This window comes from Euprymna scolopes, chromosome 13 (genome assembly GCF_053919585.1).
Source record: "Euprymna scolopes isolate OS-2025 chromosome 13, ASM5391958v1, whole genome shotgun sequence".
Classification (NCBI taxonomy): domain Eukaryota; kingdom Metazoa; phylum Mollusca; class Cephalopoda; order Sepiida; family Sepiolidae; genus Euprymna; species Euprymna scolopes.
The window spans coordinates 47,789,007-47,805,554 of NC_136494.1; the positions used below are offsets into that span (position 1 = coordinate 47,789,007).

A 16,548-nucleotide genomic window follows, 5' to 3' on the forward strand; every position below is an offset into this window, starting at 1 on the left:
CTAGAAATACGCCCAGGTTTACGGAAGCGACAGAACAAATACACATTACGTTGTTCATTCAAGAAAATATTTATTTGAACAGTACAAATGAAAAAATCTCAAATCTTGTAAAGGAAACATTTGGAATGGCAGTCTTGGATTCTGCTTGTACTCGCACACTGGCTGGCGAAGTGTGGCTTGATGTTTATTTAGATACTTTAAATGAAAGTGACCTGCAACTAGTGAAGTATACGAACTCAGACCGGAGTTTTTGTTTTGGTGATGGAGTGGCTGTCACAGCAATTAAAGTTGCTAAATTTCCGGTTACACTCGGAGGTATAAGAGTTTATATCGAAGCAGATATTGTGAAAAATGACTTGCCTCTTCTATTAAGTCACAAATCAATGAAGACAGCAGGAATAGTGCTAGATTTCCGGAAAGATATGTGCTGGATTTTTGATAAATGTATTGAACTAAAGACCACAACTTCAGGGCACTATTGTCTCCCCTTAACAAATAAGTTGTTGGATCATAGTGGTACTAAGAACATTGTATTACATGTTCAGAATTTTGGTCAGTGTTCTTTCACAGAAAAAAAAAAAAAAGCAGAAAAACTTCATCGACAGTTTGCTCATGCCTCGAAGGAAAAACTTGTTTCCTTGGTTAAAAAAAGTGGCAAATTCAATGACAAGGAATTTATAAAGGCGATTGAGGAGGTTTGTGAAAACTGTCAAATTTGCCTTAGATTTAAAAAAACTCCACTGCGACCGGTTGTGGGATTGCCTCTTGGCAATAGATTTAATCACACAGTTTGCATGGATTTGAAAGAGTTCATCCACAATGAGGTGTGGATACTACATCTCATTGATGCCGCTACCAGGTATTCAGCGGCAACATTGATCAAAACAAAGAAGAAGGAGGAGATCATCAAAAACATCTTTATGATGTGGATTACCTATTTCGGATCTCCTGTTCGTTTTCTGAGTGATAATGGGGGTGAATTCAACAACGAACACTATAGACAGATGAATGAAAAACTCAACATAGAGACCTGTACTACTGCCGCAGAAAGTCCATTCAGCAACGGTACTGTAGAACGTCATAATTTGATAGTTGCTGAGGCAATGAAAAAAACAATTGACGATGAGAAGTGTGAACCTGAAATTGCCTTGGCATGGGCTATTTGTGCAAAAAATGCCCTCCTCAATTACTCTGGACACAGTCCAAATGAACTTGTATTCGGTTTCAATGTAAATACACCCTCAATTCTGACAGACCAGTTACCTGCTATGGAGTCCTCTACTACAAGTGACATGGTGAGAAAAAATTTAAATGCTCTCCATAGTGCAAGGAGAAACTTTTTGGAAGCTGAGTCCAGTGAGAGAATTAGGAGAGCTCTCAGGTCTAATGTCAGAACTTATGCTGATGAAGATTATGCTACCGGAGACCAAATCTATTATCGGAGGCAGGGTTTTAAAGGATGGCGTGGTCCAGCAAAAGTGTTAGGCAGAGAAGGCCAGTTTGTCTTAATCAGACATGGCGGAGCATTTTATAGGATGCATCCGTGCCAATTGATGAAAGTGAATAAAAACAACGAAAAAAGAACAAAAAAAGCTGAAATGCTGGGAAACACTACAGAAGGGAAGAATGAATACCTTTCAGTTGAGGAGGAGGAGTTGCAGAATCAAGTGGTAGAAAGTGAAGATATAGACAGAGAAGAAGTTGTTGATAGTTCTACCAGTTTAAGAGATAAGACTGAAAAACCTGGCCGAAATAAGACCATAACTTATAAAATAAATGGAAGTGGGGAGTGGAAGAAAGGAAAGGTTATGTCAGTACAGCCTAAATCAACTGGCAAATATAGTCATTGGATCAATATAGAACCTGAGGATGAAAACGAGGATCAAGTTTGTATCAACTGGAATCATATTGATCATTGGAGAGAAGTGCCCCAATATACTGAACAGGAAAATGTAGTCCTGCTCACCGCTGAACAAGAGCAGTCGAAAGCTGTAATGGATGCCAAGCATAAAGAAATAAAAAACATGAACACCTATGAAGTATTTGAATGTGTGCCATACACAGGTCAAAAAACAATATCCACAAGATGGGTGATTACTGAAAAATTCAAGGATAATCAGAAAACAATGAAAGCTCGCCTTGTAGCACGAGGCTATGAAGAAAATAGTAATCTGAAAACGGACTCCCCAACATGTAGCCGTGAAGCTATGCGAATGGTCATGCTAACCGCATCAATAAAGAATTGGATGCTGCAGACCATAGATTTTACCTCAGCCTTTTTGCAAGGTGGTATTTTAGAGAGAGATGTGTACCTGAGGCCACCATCTGATGTTTGTCCTAAATCTCAAGTGTGGAAATTAAAAAGATGCATCTATGGATTGAATGATGCTCCACGGGCATGGTACAAGAGAGTTACTCAGGCTTTGATTGAATTAAAAGGAGTAGCAAGTGCTTATGATAATGCATTGTTTTTGTGGCATGATATTAAAGGAAATTTGACTGGAATTCTTGCTATGCACGTGGATGATTTTGTTTTCTATGGAAACACAGAGTTTGAAAGGGATGTGATTGCAACATTGAAAGAAAAATTTAAGGTGGGATCTCATGAAAGTGGAACATTCAAATATGTTGGACTGAATGTTAATCAACAGGAAAATGGGATCACTGTAGAACAAGATCTATATGTATCTTCCATATCTCCAATAGAAATAAGCAAAGGGAGGATACTGAGGAAAAATGATGAACTGAATGAAGAAGAAAAGCATGAGTTGAAGAGACTTGCAGGTCAGATGATGTGGGTTTCAACTCAAACACGCCCTGATATAGCTTTTGATGTGTGTAAAATGAGCAACACTGGAAAGCATCCCAAAGTAAAAGCCTTATTTGAGGCGAATAAAGCCTTATCAAAATTGAAATCCAAGAAGGGTTCTATAACATTTCCAAAATTGGGAAAGCCCTCAGATTTACACATTTTGTGTTATACTGATGCCTCTTATGCCAGTCTGGAAGATGGATCTTCACAGGGTGGTTTTGTTGTCTTTATTGGAGGAAGTACTGACAAAATGGCCCCCATGTGTTGGGCGTCAAAGAAATTGGACAGAGTGACAAAAAGCCCATTGGCCTCAGAGACTCTTGCTCTGAATGAGGGAGCTGATGCTGGTGTTTTGACTGCGGTTATGATACAAGAGGTATTTCAGTTATCTAAATTGCCAGACGTTCTCTGCAAGACAGATAATGCATCACTTGTGGAGACATTGAATTCCAACAATCTGGTAAGCGATCGACGATTGAGAATAGATGTAGCAAGGCTGAAGGAAATGAAGAGTAGAGGAGAGATACAGATAGAATGGATCAGGGGTTGTGATCAGGTGTCTGATTGTTTGACCAAGGCAGGAGCTTCGTCTGAGCTTCTAAGGGACTTGTTAAATCAGAAATAAATTATTCACTTGAGGACAGCAGCAATGTTAATGTAGACATTGGTTACCTCCCTTGCTTCAGTTACATGGTTACCTCCCTTGCTTGTGGTGATATAAATAGGAGTCGGTCATCTTGATTTAGTCAGTTCGTTCGTACAGTTTAGACAGACTACAAGTGTCTCAACAGTTGGGCGGGAGGTTTAATGAAAACCTAAGAATAAGCAAAGTAAAAAAAGAAAACATAAAAACAAACGTTAAAACTTAAGCGGGGGTTACCCGGGCGGTGGGTGGAGTGGGGATGGGGTAATCAAAACAGGGGAAAAAAAACACAAAAAGAACTAACTTAAGGCAAACGAACGATGTTAACTGTAAAAATCGAAAAAACAAAAACAAAAAACCCCAGAAAAACGAACATTAAAACTAAAAATCAAAAACCGTGAAAAATGACTTAAATAAGCCTGTTTCGATATTAAAATAAAAAAAATCGGTAGGTACCCGGATGTTTTTGGGTGTGTGTGGTCGGTTGAGGGTGGGGGTGTTAATGAAAACCTAAGAATAAGCAAAGTAAAAAAAAAAAACAGAAAAACGAACATTACGTGAAAAATGGCTAAATAACCCCGTTTCAATATTTAAATTTAAAAAATCGGGGAAAAAAAAAGAAGACATCTCACACCACGATTCAAACCCAAAATGTTTAGATAATGACCCAGCACTCTAACCAACTGAGCTAACACGACGTACATGAAATTTAGTCAGTTTTTCAACTATTTAAACTAAATCAGGTCATGACGTCATCTGACATGAGAGGACGTTTTTTTGTTGACCTTGTAGAAAATTGTTTGACGGTTTTTGTTTCTCCCTGTAGAAAATTGTTGACTTCAGGGTGAAAAAATTAACGTTTTTAGTCAATTTTTCGATATTTTTCGGGCGAAGGATGGAGCTTCAATATAATACCAAGTTTGTACATTTTTTGTTCTGTCTGTTGAAAGTTTTTAGCGGGCACGCAAACACACATACATACATACATACACACATTTTCGCTTTTATATATATAGAAGACTAGCGGAGGGGAGGGGTACCCGGCGTTACCCAGGTGTTTAGAGGTGTGTGTGTTGGGCGGGGGGTGGGAAATCAAAACAAAAGAATAAGCGAAGTAAGAACCCTGTTTAAATATAAAAAAAAACAATGTTAAAACTTCTTTTAAAAAAATCGTCAAAACTGTTGAATATTTATCTTTTCAAATTTGAGCAAATTAAATAGACAGGCGACCTCTGCTGTTAACTCGTAGATATTATGATTTATATGTGATATAAAAAGTTTTAAGAAGTTGTGAGCCGACCAACCGCTTTTCGGAAAACAGCCTTTTACAGACATACACAAAAAGCGAACATACATACATACATACACACATTTTCGCTTTTATATTTATAGAAGATGTTTCCAGCAATGCTAGTCAGACTTTTGTCACCAATTATCATTTCTACTCTATTGAAAGATCCACTTTTCTGATATGAAGAAATATGGGATTATTTAGAGTTTTTAACAAGTGTCAACCACACCTGATTCATCACGTTTGCAACCTGGTGTTGCCTGGCACTAGAATTACTTTTTCTTTGGGTAATTTTGACTTTTCTATTAGACTAGCAGGGCTACCCGGCGTTGCTCGGGACCGTATAAACAATGAAAAAACAAAAACAGATATTGAACATATGTTTTATTCTTAGGGGAGAGGAATCTTTCATCTCAAGTTTTAGCGTTACAAACAAACATTTGTCTTTTATATATATAGATAATGACAGGTTTTTTGGGGGCCCCCCTCGAAGATAACTGATCAGTTGACCAACTTCTAGTGGTCCGTTTGACGTGAAATTTCGATATTTGTCATCCGGGTGATGGGGCTTCGATATGATACCAAATTTGTCAAGTTTGGTTCCGTCTTTCAAAAGTTTTAGCGTTACAAACAAACATACATACATACACACAGACGTTTGGCTTTTATATATATAGAAGATTATTTAAAATTTTTGTTTCACAAAACTTATTAGCTTAATGCTTTATTGGTTTGTTTTATTTGTTTTCTGTCATATCAGCACCTTTTCTGTTATTTTAATGCTAAAACACAAAAGCTATTTTTAAAAATTAACTGCAAACTAATTCCTAATTTACCTGTAATCGATTTCAGCTTCCTCAAACATATTTGTAAGTGAATACAATAAATTTTCTGATTTCATAATCCTTGTTCATGCACTTGTGAGCACACATGCAAACACCTCAGTTTCAGTGGGGTTTATTCTTGTTTCATTCATACACTCTCACTCTGGCAAATAAAAATAAACATCAGCCACAACAACAACAACAACACAGTCCTATTTTGTTGTCAATGGGCATTGGGCAAGTAGTTTTGTCCTGACAATGAGATTTCATTTCTAATTTGCAGAAAAAAGAAAATGAAAACAAAGGACATCTGTTGTCAGGATTAGTATCCCAAAGCAATTCAATTTCCATCTTATCTATGTCAAGTGATTACTGTAGTAATCACTTGACGTAGATAAGATGCTTTAAGATAAAAATATATGAAATGTTAACAAAATATTAATTCTCTCAAGTTAATTATTTTAATTATATTTTGTGGTATATAGTTATTTGAAGACATCAAAATATGTCAATAAGTCCATAAAAATTAATTCATTAGTTTTTGTCTAAAATTCACCAAAAAATGTGATTAATAATATTCAATGATATTTATGCTACTTTAAAACTTACCGTTTGTTAACATTTTGACCATTAATATTTGATAAATTTTTTTCATGGTAGAAATTTTTATTCAATACAAAACTAAACTTATTTCTGTACATTATGCTAATATGACAAACAATATTTTTGTTTATAATAGTTCATCTTATTAAAATTGTTAAAGTATATATTAAATTAATTTATTTACAGTGCTTAGAATTTGGTCGAATTATTTGGGCCAAATTATCTGGTTACCGTCCATGGCCTGCTCTGACAATTGATGGGAAATTAGTTGGAAAAACTAACGGCAAAGAATCATCTTGGGTCTTTTGGTTTGGTGATCACAAGATTTCAAATGTAAGAAAAATTCTTTATTTAATTTGAAAGTACTAATCTGTCACAATTTTTGTTTTCGTTATAATTCATTTGTTTGTAAGTGATTAAAAAAAACTCTCTTTACAATTTTTAAACTATTAGTTCCAAAATAACTTTCAGAATGAATTAGTGGACTTAATTTATATTTTTGGTCAGGAATATAACAATTATGATGATGAGAGTTTAAGGGTGATAAATTATAAAAATTTATACTAATTTAATTTTTGCAAATATTTTTCAATGGATATTTTATCAAGAAGAAATTGGAGGGTTTTTTTTTTTTTTGTTATTTATTTCATTTTCAGTGAATTTTATTCAAATAAAAGAATTAACAATTTTATTTTAGTAAGAAGGATAGCGAAATAGTAATTCGTTCTTATTAAAATAATAACAGGGGAAATACGTCTTTTCTGGTAATAATAAAAATAAAGTTTGTTTGGAAAACAGTTCATAATATATATTTCATTATAAAAGTTCTATTTTCGTTTGATAAAAAACCCCAAAAAAACAGTGCATAAGCATATTATTGAAGGAAAAAACAGTTAATAAATATAAAAAAAAAAACTGTGCATAATATATTTTTATTATAAAAGAAAAATAAAACAGTACATGAATTAAAAAGAAGAAAAAACAGTTCATGAGCATATTTTTATTATTATAAAGGTTATAATTTTGTTATAAAAGTTTAAATAAAGACTATTTGAATAAACTTCTATTTTAATATTTGCATTAGAAAAAAAAGGTACATTCTATACAGTTTTGGTCATACGTAGCTAAAAATTTGTCTGACATTATTTCCATCAAATGGCTTTGTAGACACGGGGATGGGGAAGGTGAATTTAATCATTTGCATTATCTAGTTGGACTTGGTACATGTGTGATGATGCTTAGACTTATATAACTGCATGGACAAGAGTTGGTGCAAAATGTATGCAGTTTCCGATTAGATTTTGTGATGATAAGATGCCTTGTCCTTAGCCAGAAACAGTCAGACAAAATGGAACTCCAGGATACTATATCCTGTTTTTGACAAAAGTCAGCCTTCCAAACGATTCTCTTTATGTTTCAGTGTTCCCTTTTAATAAAGTCAATTTATACTTTAATGGAGACTAGCGAGGGGTACTCGGCGTTGCCCGGGTGTTTTCGGGGTATGTGAAAAAACCCCGAAGCGTTGACGACGCGCAGTTGGAAAATAGTAAAGTGTTTTAAAAAAAACAGGTGCGCGTTTTTGATTGACGTGACGCGATAGGTATTCAGCAGTTATTTTGTGTGGGACAGTTTTGAATAAATGGGTTTGTTTGTTTTTAAAAAGCCGCTCCCTGTTTATTAGGAGGAGCGAAATGAAAGCTACAGTCTGATATGACGAAGTCGACATTGACCAAACTGGCTCTGGGCCTGTTGGATTTATTTGCTTCCCCACTGAGCAAATTAGGCACAAGGCCGTTTTTTAATGTGGAGATAGGGGGAGGGGGGAGGGAAAGGTGGGACCAGCTGGAGCTGGATTAGTAACTGTATGAAGGGTTGCCCCCTCAGTGACCAAGGTCAGATATGTGGGGCTATCCCCACATATGGTCTTTGCTAGTCATAGCTTGCAGCATCTGTCGGAACAGATACAACACTTTGATCTTGACGCCCGGGCCGCCGAAGCGGGGTTTGGGCCTGTTGTATTTATTTGCTTCTCACTGAGCAAATTAGGCACAAGGCCGTTTTTTAATGTGGAGATAGGGGGAGGGGGGAGGGAAAGGGGGAACCAGCTCCCGAGAGGTGGGAAATGGGAGCTGGATTAGTAACTGTTGGTATGAAGGGTTGCCCCTTCAGTGACCAAGGTCAGATATGTGGGGTTACCCCACATATGGTCTTTGCTAGTCATAGCTTGCAGCATCTGTCGGAACAGATGGTATTTATTTGCTCCCCCACTGAGCAAATTAGGCACAAGGCCGTTTTTAATGTGAGGTAAAAACCAGCTCCCCTAAAAGTAGGCAAAAAGGGGGCACTCTGGTTACCAAAAATAATAATTGTCCCAGTATAGAGGGTTTCCCCTCCATTGACTGGTACAAATTATCTTAAGTGCAGCATCTGCCGGAACAGATACTACACTTTGATCTTGACACCCGGTCCCCGGAGGGATTTGGGCCTGTTGGGTTTATTTGCTTCCCCACTGAGCAAATTAGGCACAAGGCCGTTTTTTAATGTGGAGATAGGGGGAGAGGGGAGGGAAAGGGGGTACCAGCTCCTGAGAGGTGGGAAATGGGAGCTGGATTAGTAACTGTTGGTATGAAGGGTTGCCCCTTCAGTGACCAAGGTCAGATATGTGGGGCTACCCCCACATATGGTCTTTGCTAGTCATAGCTTGCAGCATCTGTCGGAACAGATAACACACTTTGATCTTGTCGCCCGGGCCCCCGAGGGGGTTTTGGGCTGTTGTATTTTTTTGCTTCCCCACTGAGCAAATTAGGCACAAGGCCGTTTTTTAATGTGGAGATAGAGGGAGGGGGGAGAGAAAGGGGGGACGAGCTCCCGAGAGGTGGGAAATGGGAGTTGGATTAGAAACTGTTGGTATGAAGGGTTGCCCCTTCAGTGACCAAGGTCAGATATGTGGGGCTACCCCCACATATGGTCTTTGCTAGTCATAGCTAGTCATTGCTTGCAGCATCTGCCGGAACAGATACTACACTTTGATCTTGACGCCCGGGCCCCCGAGGGGGTTTTGGGCTGTGATATTTATTTGCTTCCCCACTGAGCAAATTAGGCACAAGGCTGTTTTTTAATGTGGAGATAGAGGGAGAGGGGAGGGAAAGGGGGTACCAGCTCCCGAGAGGTGGGAAATGGGAGCTGGATTAGAAACTGTTGGTGTGAAGGGTTGCCCCTTCAGTGACCAAGGTCAGATATGTGGGGTTAACCCCACGTATGGTCTTTGCTAGTCATAGCTGGTCTTTGCTAGTCATAGCTTGCAGTATCTGTCGGAACAGATACTACACTTTGGGGGGTCGTTGGGTATCCTTGTCACTCCAGAACTAAACAAAATCAAAAGTTTCTCCCAGCTAGTATCTTCTTTCACCATAATACCGCATTCACCCTTTCATATTGGGGGACGTCATACTTAACTCCCAGTTTTTAAAATATTTTTTGTTGACGTATAAAAACAAGAAAGATATCAATAAAATGGTACAATAATACATTTGTGTCGAGGGCGGGGGAAGAAAAAACAAAAGGTGATTAGTATGACCCTCCTAAGCTCGTCTAGTTGATAGACTGCCCGTTCCACTAGGTTTCTAAAAGGAACGTCGCTTCTGTGGGTCAGTCTCTAGGTGGGGATGCCCTCTAGATGGGGGTGAATGGAGAAAAGAAAATTTTGTGGGTAAGGGATGGGGGTTAGTTTGTGTTCCTTTCTTTCCAAGATGGGTAAAATTTAGAGGAAGGGGTGAAAATAAAAATTGCAGGTAAGAGGGGATGGGGATCTTGGAGGCTTCCTAATCGGGGAGGGATGGAACACACACTCAGCTAGCTGAGAGGCTACTTGTTTAATTTTACTTGCAGAACTGCATGTTCCACACCTAGGCGGGGAACACGTATTCAAATTTGGCTCCTCTTCGTACACACAGAATTGCCACATTTATCCATCTTCTGTCAAATGCTGCGCGATGCAGCCTTCTTCTATCATATCTGATCTTCACCCGTAGTTGGTGTTTAAAGAAAGCGATCAGATCTTGATCAGAAAAAGACAAAACCCCCTGGCAACCTTGCAGACGCGATGTCCAAATCACCATTCTCGCCACGGCCAGGATCGTAACGTAGACCATTTGTCTTTCCCGGTCCCACGGCGGCCTCACGTTGTCCACAACATTGGATACAGTAATTGGGCGAAGATGCTCAGGATCGATGCGAGCCGTCACCTCGCTGACATACGACCAGTACTGGCGGAGTTCGCGGCAATCGAAGAAAGCGTGATCAGTCGTTTCTACGGCCGTTGTCCCACAACGGGGACAATCAGGAGACTCCAAAAACCTGGAACTGCATTGTATGTTGTTGAGTGGAAGTGCATTTCGGGCCAATCGCCAGATCAGAGAGAACTCCGAATTGTTCAGATGACTCGAACCTGGCGCCCGGCTCCACGCGGAGCGGATCTCACTCTGCTGCCACCCCAAACGCGCACATAGCGGGTCGTCGGCGGCCCCCTTCACTAGATCCCTGTGGAGTTCCCTACGGGTAGCAGTCACAAGATCACTGGACCTTGGTAGTCGTTTTAACGCGGCTCGGCACTCTTTCATGTAGGCAGATTGTCCCCGCGGCCTGCGGCGGCTCTCGATGGAAGTGTCGAGAATGAAGTCGGGGAAGGCGGCAGTAACCACGGGGTGCCACAGTTGGTCATCTTGCATATAGTGGCTCAGGAAGGCCAGCCTCTCAGCATCTCGATGACACTTCAAGTCCGGCATTCCCAAGCCTCCCTCATACGGACGTTGAATACAGACCTGTCTGCTCACCCAGTGTCTTCCTCTGTCCCAAAGGAGCAAGGACAAGAGTTCGACAAGAGCTTTTAGGTGTTGTGCAGGCAGGGGAAGTACGGCCAGTCGGTAAAGGATGAGAGGAAAGACGTAAGTGGCGCATGCCTCAGCTCTACCCTTTAAGGAAAGTTTCCTAGAAAGCCGCGAATTGACTGCAGCCTCCACCTTTGACCATACCTCCAACCAATTCTTGTCAAGCTGGAGACCCGGTCCGAACCACACGCCGAGGATCCGACCGGGCCATCTGTCCAGCTGAAGGGCGCCGGGAGGTTTGCGTTGCCACTCCAGGCGCCCAACCGCAGTCCTACCAACTTGCTGCGCTTTATCTTGGCCCCCGTGATTCTTTCGTACCGTGCGAGTGCCTCCGACACAACCTCAATGTCTCTGAAGCCCAACACCAAGACCGTGACAGCATCGGCGAACGCGGATACCTTGGCAGCTGAGCCGCCAGGCAGAGCCATTCCGCGCAGGGCCGAATTTGCCTCCCCATGTCTAAGCTTGTGGAGCAGAGGCTCCAAAGCCAGGACATAAAGCAGGGGCGACAGCGGACAACCCTGACGAACCGACCGAGAGATAACAAAGGGGTTCGAGCGCTTTCCGTTGACTTGCACGACAGCCATGGGCTGTCGATACATTATGGAGATCCACTTGCAAAAGTCCGGTTTAAAACCGGCGGCCTCTAAGACAGATGCCAGGAAACGATGGTCGACCCTATCAAAAGCTTTGGATTGATCTAAGTTGATCAGGGCGGCTTCCGTGTCGTCATCTATTCCCCCCTCTAGGATCGTGCGGATCAGGTGCAAGTTGTTCTGAATCGATCTCCCCTTCACAGCGTAGTTCTGTTCCAGTTCAACCAACTCGTCGATAACAACCTGCAGCCGATTCGACAGGACCTTGGCCAAAATCTTCAACACTGTGTTTAGCAGAGTTATGGTCCTGTAGTCGTCTAACTCTTCCCCTCCATGCCCGTCACCTTTCTTCAGCAATGTGATCACTTACCTGCCCTGGGATGGATCCCTGAGCAAACCAATGCTTGAACATATCCGTCAGAAGAAGCAGAAACATGGCCGACAGCCTCAAGTACAGTTCGTATGGCAGACCATCAAGTCCTGGCGATCTGTCACAGCTGACCTGCTTCAGCGCAGTAAAGACCTCCCGCTCCGTCACCCGGCCCTCGCAACCAGCCGCCTCGAAGCGGGGAGAGTCAGCCAAATAGTCGCTAAACTCAAGGACCGGAAGATCGGGCTGCTGCGTAAAACGCTCCTCGAAATGTTCTCGAAACCCCTTGCAGATCTCCCGAGTCGATTCCAGGGTGCGTCCATCCGGATGTCTGATTTTCGCAATGTATTTGTCCGAGCCACGCCTAGAAAGCTCACGGCGCACGTCTGCATCAGAATTGACTGCTTCGTTGCCTATCTTTCTAAGCCTAGCTCTAACTACTTGGCCTTCATAATGCTCGCTAGTCTCGCGTAGAAGGTCCTGCTTAGCTAGTTCCTGACTATCACGCTCCTCCGTAGCCTGGGCTAGTTTCTGCTCTAGCTGCTTCTTCGTCTTGGCCTTATCTAGTGCGAGGCGCTGGGCATACTTGACGGAGAAGCTTCTGATCTTGGCTTTGAGACCTAACCACCACTTACTCCCGGTAACCGACCCCACTAGTGCCTTTTTAATCAATTCTCTTAACTGATCTTGGAAGTCTTGTATCTCCAGAAGGGAGGTGTTTAACTTCCAGTACCCCGCTTACTTAGGCCTATTTCCTAGCTTCAGCCGGGCCATAACTAATTTATGGTCCGTCTGGCCTAGCCAAGTGAACGTGGGACAGGATAGGAAGTCAACTTCGCCTCTCCTAACTAACATCCTGTCCAAATAGGTATTTGGATAGGAGGAAACACTATTGGTCCACGTCCACATTTCCCGCCGTGGATGCTCGACCCGAAACCTGTCGACCAGTCTGCATCTAACCATCAGATCAGCCAGGCTGGACTCGCACCTCTCCGACCCTCTAGCTACGCCTCCTACCTTATCTATGTCGGGGTCTAAGATGGCATTCCAATCCCCCATTAGCACTACCCGCTTCCGACAATCTACAAACGCGTCAAGCTGACTGAAGAATGAGACCCTCTCACGAGCGGTGCTGAGCGCATGAACCGCAATCACCCGAAACACAGAATCTTTTATGGCAACATCTGCCACGACCAGCCTGCCCTCCGCATCTCTATGGACAACGTCGACCGTCGCGGAAAGGGTACGTTTAACTAGCAAGGAGACTCCCTTCCCCCGCGAGCTGCCATATGCTGAGAAAATCTCAAAGTCTCGGGCCAGCACCTGACAGTCCACAGAAGAAACGAAATGTGTCTCCTGAATCGCAGCCACATCCACTCCCAGGGACAAGAGGTCGTGCCAGAGGCGAGCCGCCTGGCCCGATGATCTCAAGCCCCTCGCATTCAGACTAGCCAAATTCAAAGCCATGGTACCTATCTTAAGGTGTGTTACACTCAGCTCCGAAGTCAGCCGGGGAAAGGACACAAACGTTGTGTGCAATGCTCAAGGTGGTCAGGTTTTTCATGTCCTGACCTTCTCTCACAATGCCGCCGACATCCAAAGGGTAAGTCAATTTAAGGGCCCTATAAAGTGACGGATGGACCAACACTGGGACCCTTCCCTTGCATTGTTTTGCGACTTCCTCAAGGGAAGGGTCATTTTTCCTAATCAGTTCAATTCCCAGACCAGCCCCTTCAGCGGCCTCCAGCATTGTCCACACGTTGGTCTTGCAGGCCTCAGGAAGCCTGACGAAAGTTGTTAGCCGTGGGGCGTCCAGGAAATTAGAGGGGACATTAACGTCTTTTCCCCCTATCTGTTGGCAGTCAAGCAGAGGTTTTTACACTTTGATCTTGACACCCGGGCCCCCAAGGGGGTTTTGGGCTGTTATTTATTTGCTTCCCCACTGAGCAAATTAGGCACAAGGCCGTTTTTTAATGTGGAGATAGGGGGAGGGGGAGGGAAAGAGGGGACCAGCTCCCGAGAGGTGGGAAATGGGAGCTGTGGTCTGTAGGGTGATCCCTACATTGACCAAGTTGAGATATGTGGGGCTACCCCCACATATGGTCTTTGCAAGCCATAGCTAGTCTTTGCTTGCAGCATCTGCCGGAACAGATACTACACTTTGATCTTGTCGCCCGGGCTGCTGAAGCGGGGTTTGGGCCTGGTATTTATTTGCTTCCCCACTAAGCAAATTAGGCACAAGGCCGTTTTTTAATGTGGAGATAGAGGGAGGGGGGGAGAGAAAGAGGGTACCAACTCCCGAGAGGTGGGAAATGGGAGCTAGATTAGAAACTGTTGGTATGAAGTGTTGCCCCTTCAGTGACCAAGTGCAGATATGTGGGGTTGGCCACACATATGGTCTTTGCTAGTCAAAGCTGGTCTGTGCTAGTCATAGCTTTCCAGTATCTGCCGGAACAGATACTACACTTTGATCTTGAAGCCTGGTGTATTTATTTGCTTCCCCACTGAGCAAATTAGGCACAAGGCCGTTTTTTAATGTGGAGATAGCGGGAGGGGGGAGGGAAAGAGGGACAAGCTCCCGAGAGGTGGGAAATGGGAGCTGGATAGTAACTGTGGTCGTAGGGTGATCCCTACCTTGACCAAGTTGAGATATGTGGGGTTACCCCCACATATGGTCTTTGCTAGTCATAGCTAGTCTTTGCTTGCAGCATATGCTGGAACAGATACTACACTTTTTGTGGGAAATAGGAGTTTGATGGTAACTGTGGTCTGTAGGGTGATCCCTACATTGACCAAGCTCAGATATGTGGGGTTACCCCCACATATGGTCTTTGCCAGTCATAGCTAGTCTTTGCTTGCAGCATCTGTCGGAACAGATGGTATTTATTTGCTCCCCCACCGAGCAAATTAGGCACAAGGCCGATTTTTAAAGTGAGGAGTGAAGGGGAAATGGGGACCAACTCCCCGGGGAGTAGGGGAGCTGAATAGTGACAATTGGTATGAAGGGTTGCCCCTACATTGACCAAGGTCTTATATGTGGAGTTGCCCCCAGATATGGTCTTTGCTTGCAGTATCTGCCGGAACAGATACTACACTTTGATGGTGTTTATTTGCTCCCCCACTGAGCAAATTAGGCACAGGGCCGTTTTTAATGTGAGGTAAAAACCAGCTCCCCTAAAAGTAGGCAAAAAGGGGGCACTCTGGTTACCAAAAATAATTGTCCCAGTATAGAGGGTTTCCCCTCCATTGACTGGTACAAATTATCTTAAGTGCAGCATCTGAAGAACAGATACTACACTTTGATCTTGTCGCCCGGACCTCCGAGGGGGTTTTGGGACTGTTGGATTTATTTGCTTCCCCACTGAGTAAATTAGGCACAAGGCCGTTTTTCAATGTGGAGATGGGGGGAGGGGGGAGAAATAGGGGGTACCAGCTCGCGAGAGGTGGGAAATGGGAGTTTGATGGTAACTGTGGTCTGTAGGGTGATCCCTACATTGACCAAGCTCAGATATGTGGGGTTACCCCCACATATGGTCTAAGCCAGTCATAGCTAGTCTTTGCTTGCAGCATCTGTCGGACCAGATACTACACTTTGATCTTGACACCCGGACCCCCGAGGGGGGTTTGGGCAAGACCGTCTTAAAAGACAAGATGGCCGGTGGGCAAAAATAATTTAATCTGCTGACGTCATCACGGGTAGTCCATTAGTTGACACCGGTAAACACCGGTAGTGACTCGTGGATATCTTCATTTAGCAAAGTAAGTTTTAACGTGCTCCCCCCTGTATTTAACACGATGTAACTATAATTTAATTCAATATTATCATCCTAAGTTTTTTACCATTCAAAAGAAGAAGCTTCAAATAAATTGCTAATATTAAAAAAAATTTTTTTACAGCATACAAAACTAATGAAAATGCGATACAACATCGACTCTTTTGAAGAGACGATTTTTTTAAGCTGTTGACAAATTAATTTTCCTGAAATTTTCAATATTTAAAAATAAATTATGCCGGCTGATAACATTTTTAAACTTTTTTTTAAAGCTAGAAAGATAAAATTTAAAAATACTTATTTATATATATATATATACTAGCATGGGTGCCCGGCGTTGCCCGGGTGTTTGGAGGTGTATGCTGAGCAAAAAAAAGGGGATAATTTTTTAAACTTTGACCCCTATTATGACCCCTGAAAATTTATTGTTTTGGCCTCAAATCAAGTTATTAAGTTAGATCCATGTCCACGGAAGCTATATCTAAAATTTCAAGTGTGGAGACCCAAAATTGTCGGAGAAGTTTGGTAGAGTTCTCAAAGCTCAAATCGTTGAACTTTGACCCCTTAATCGCTAAATTTCTGGCTAAAAACGGATCACATAGATTTTTCCAAATCTCAGTACCCTGTATATCAAATTTCAAGTCTGTAGACTAAAAATTGACAGAGTTATTTCGTAGGGAAATGTACACAGACACACACACACATACTTTCACTTTTATAGATATATAGATTTAAAATTTGAGTCTGACA

At 42.3% G+C, this 16,548-nt stretch overlaps 1 protein-coding gene across 3 annotated transcripts in view; it reads left to right on the forward strand.

Moving 5' to 3' along the window:
• LOC145292012 (DNA (cytosine-5)-methyltransferase 3B-like) overlaps positions 1 to 16,548 on the forward strand; it is a 667,010-nt gene that overhangs the window by 43,428 nt on the left and 607,034 nt on the right. For all 3 annotated transcript variants that reach the window (XM_080138008.1, XM_080138009.1, XM_080138010.1), the window contains exon 2: positions 6,360 to 6,506. In XM_080138008.1, the coding sequence (XP_079994134.1) occupies positions 6,360 to 6,506 (147 nt within the window). The remainder of the gene's footprint in view (positions 1 to 6,359; positions 6,507 to 16,548) is intronic.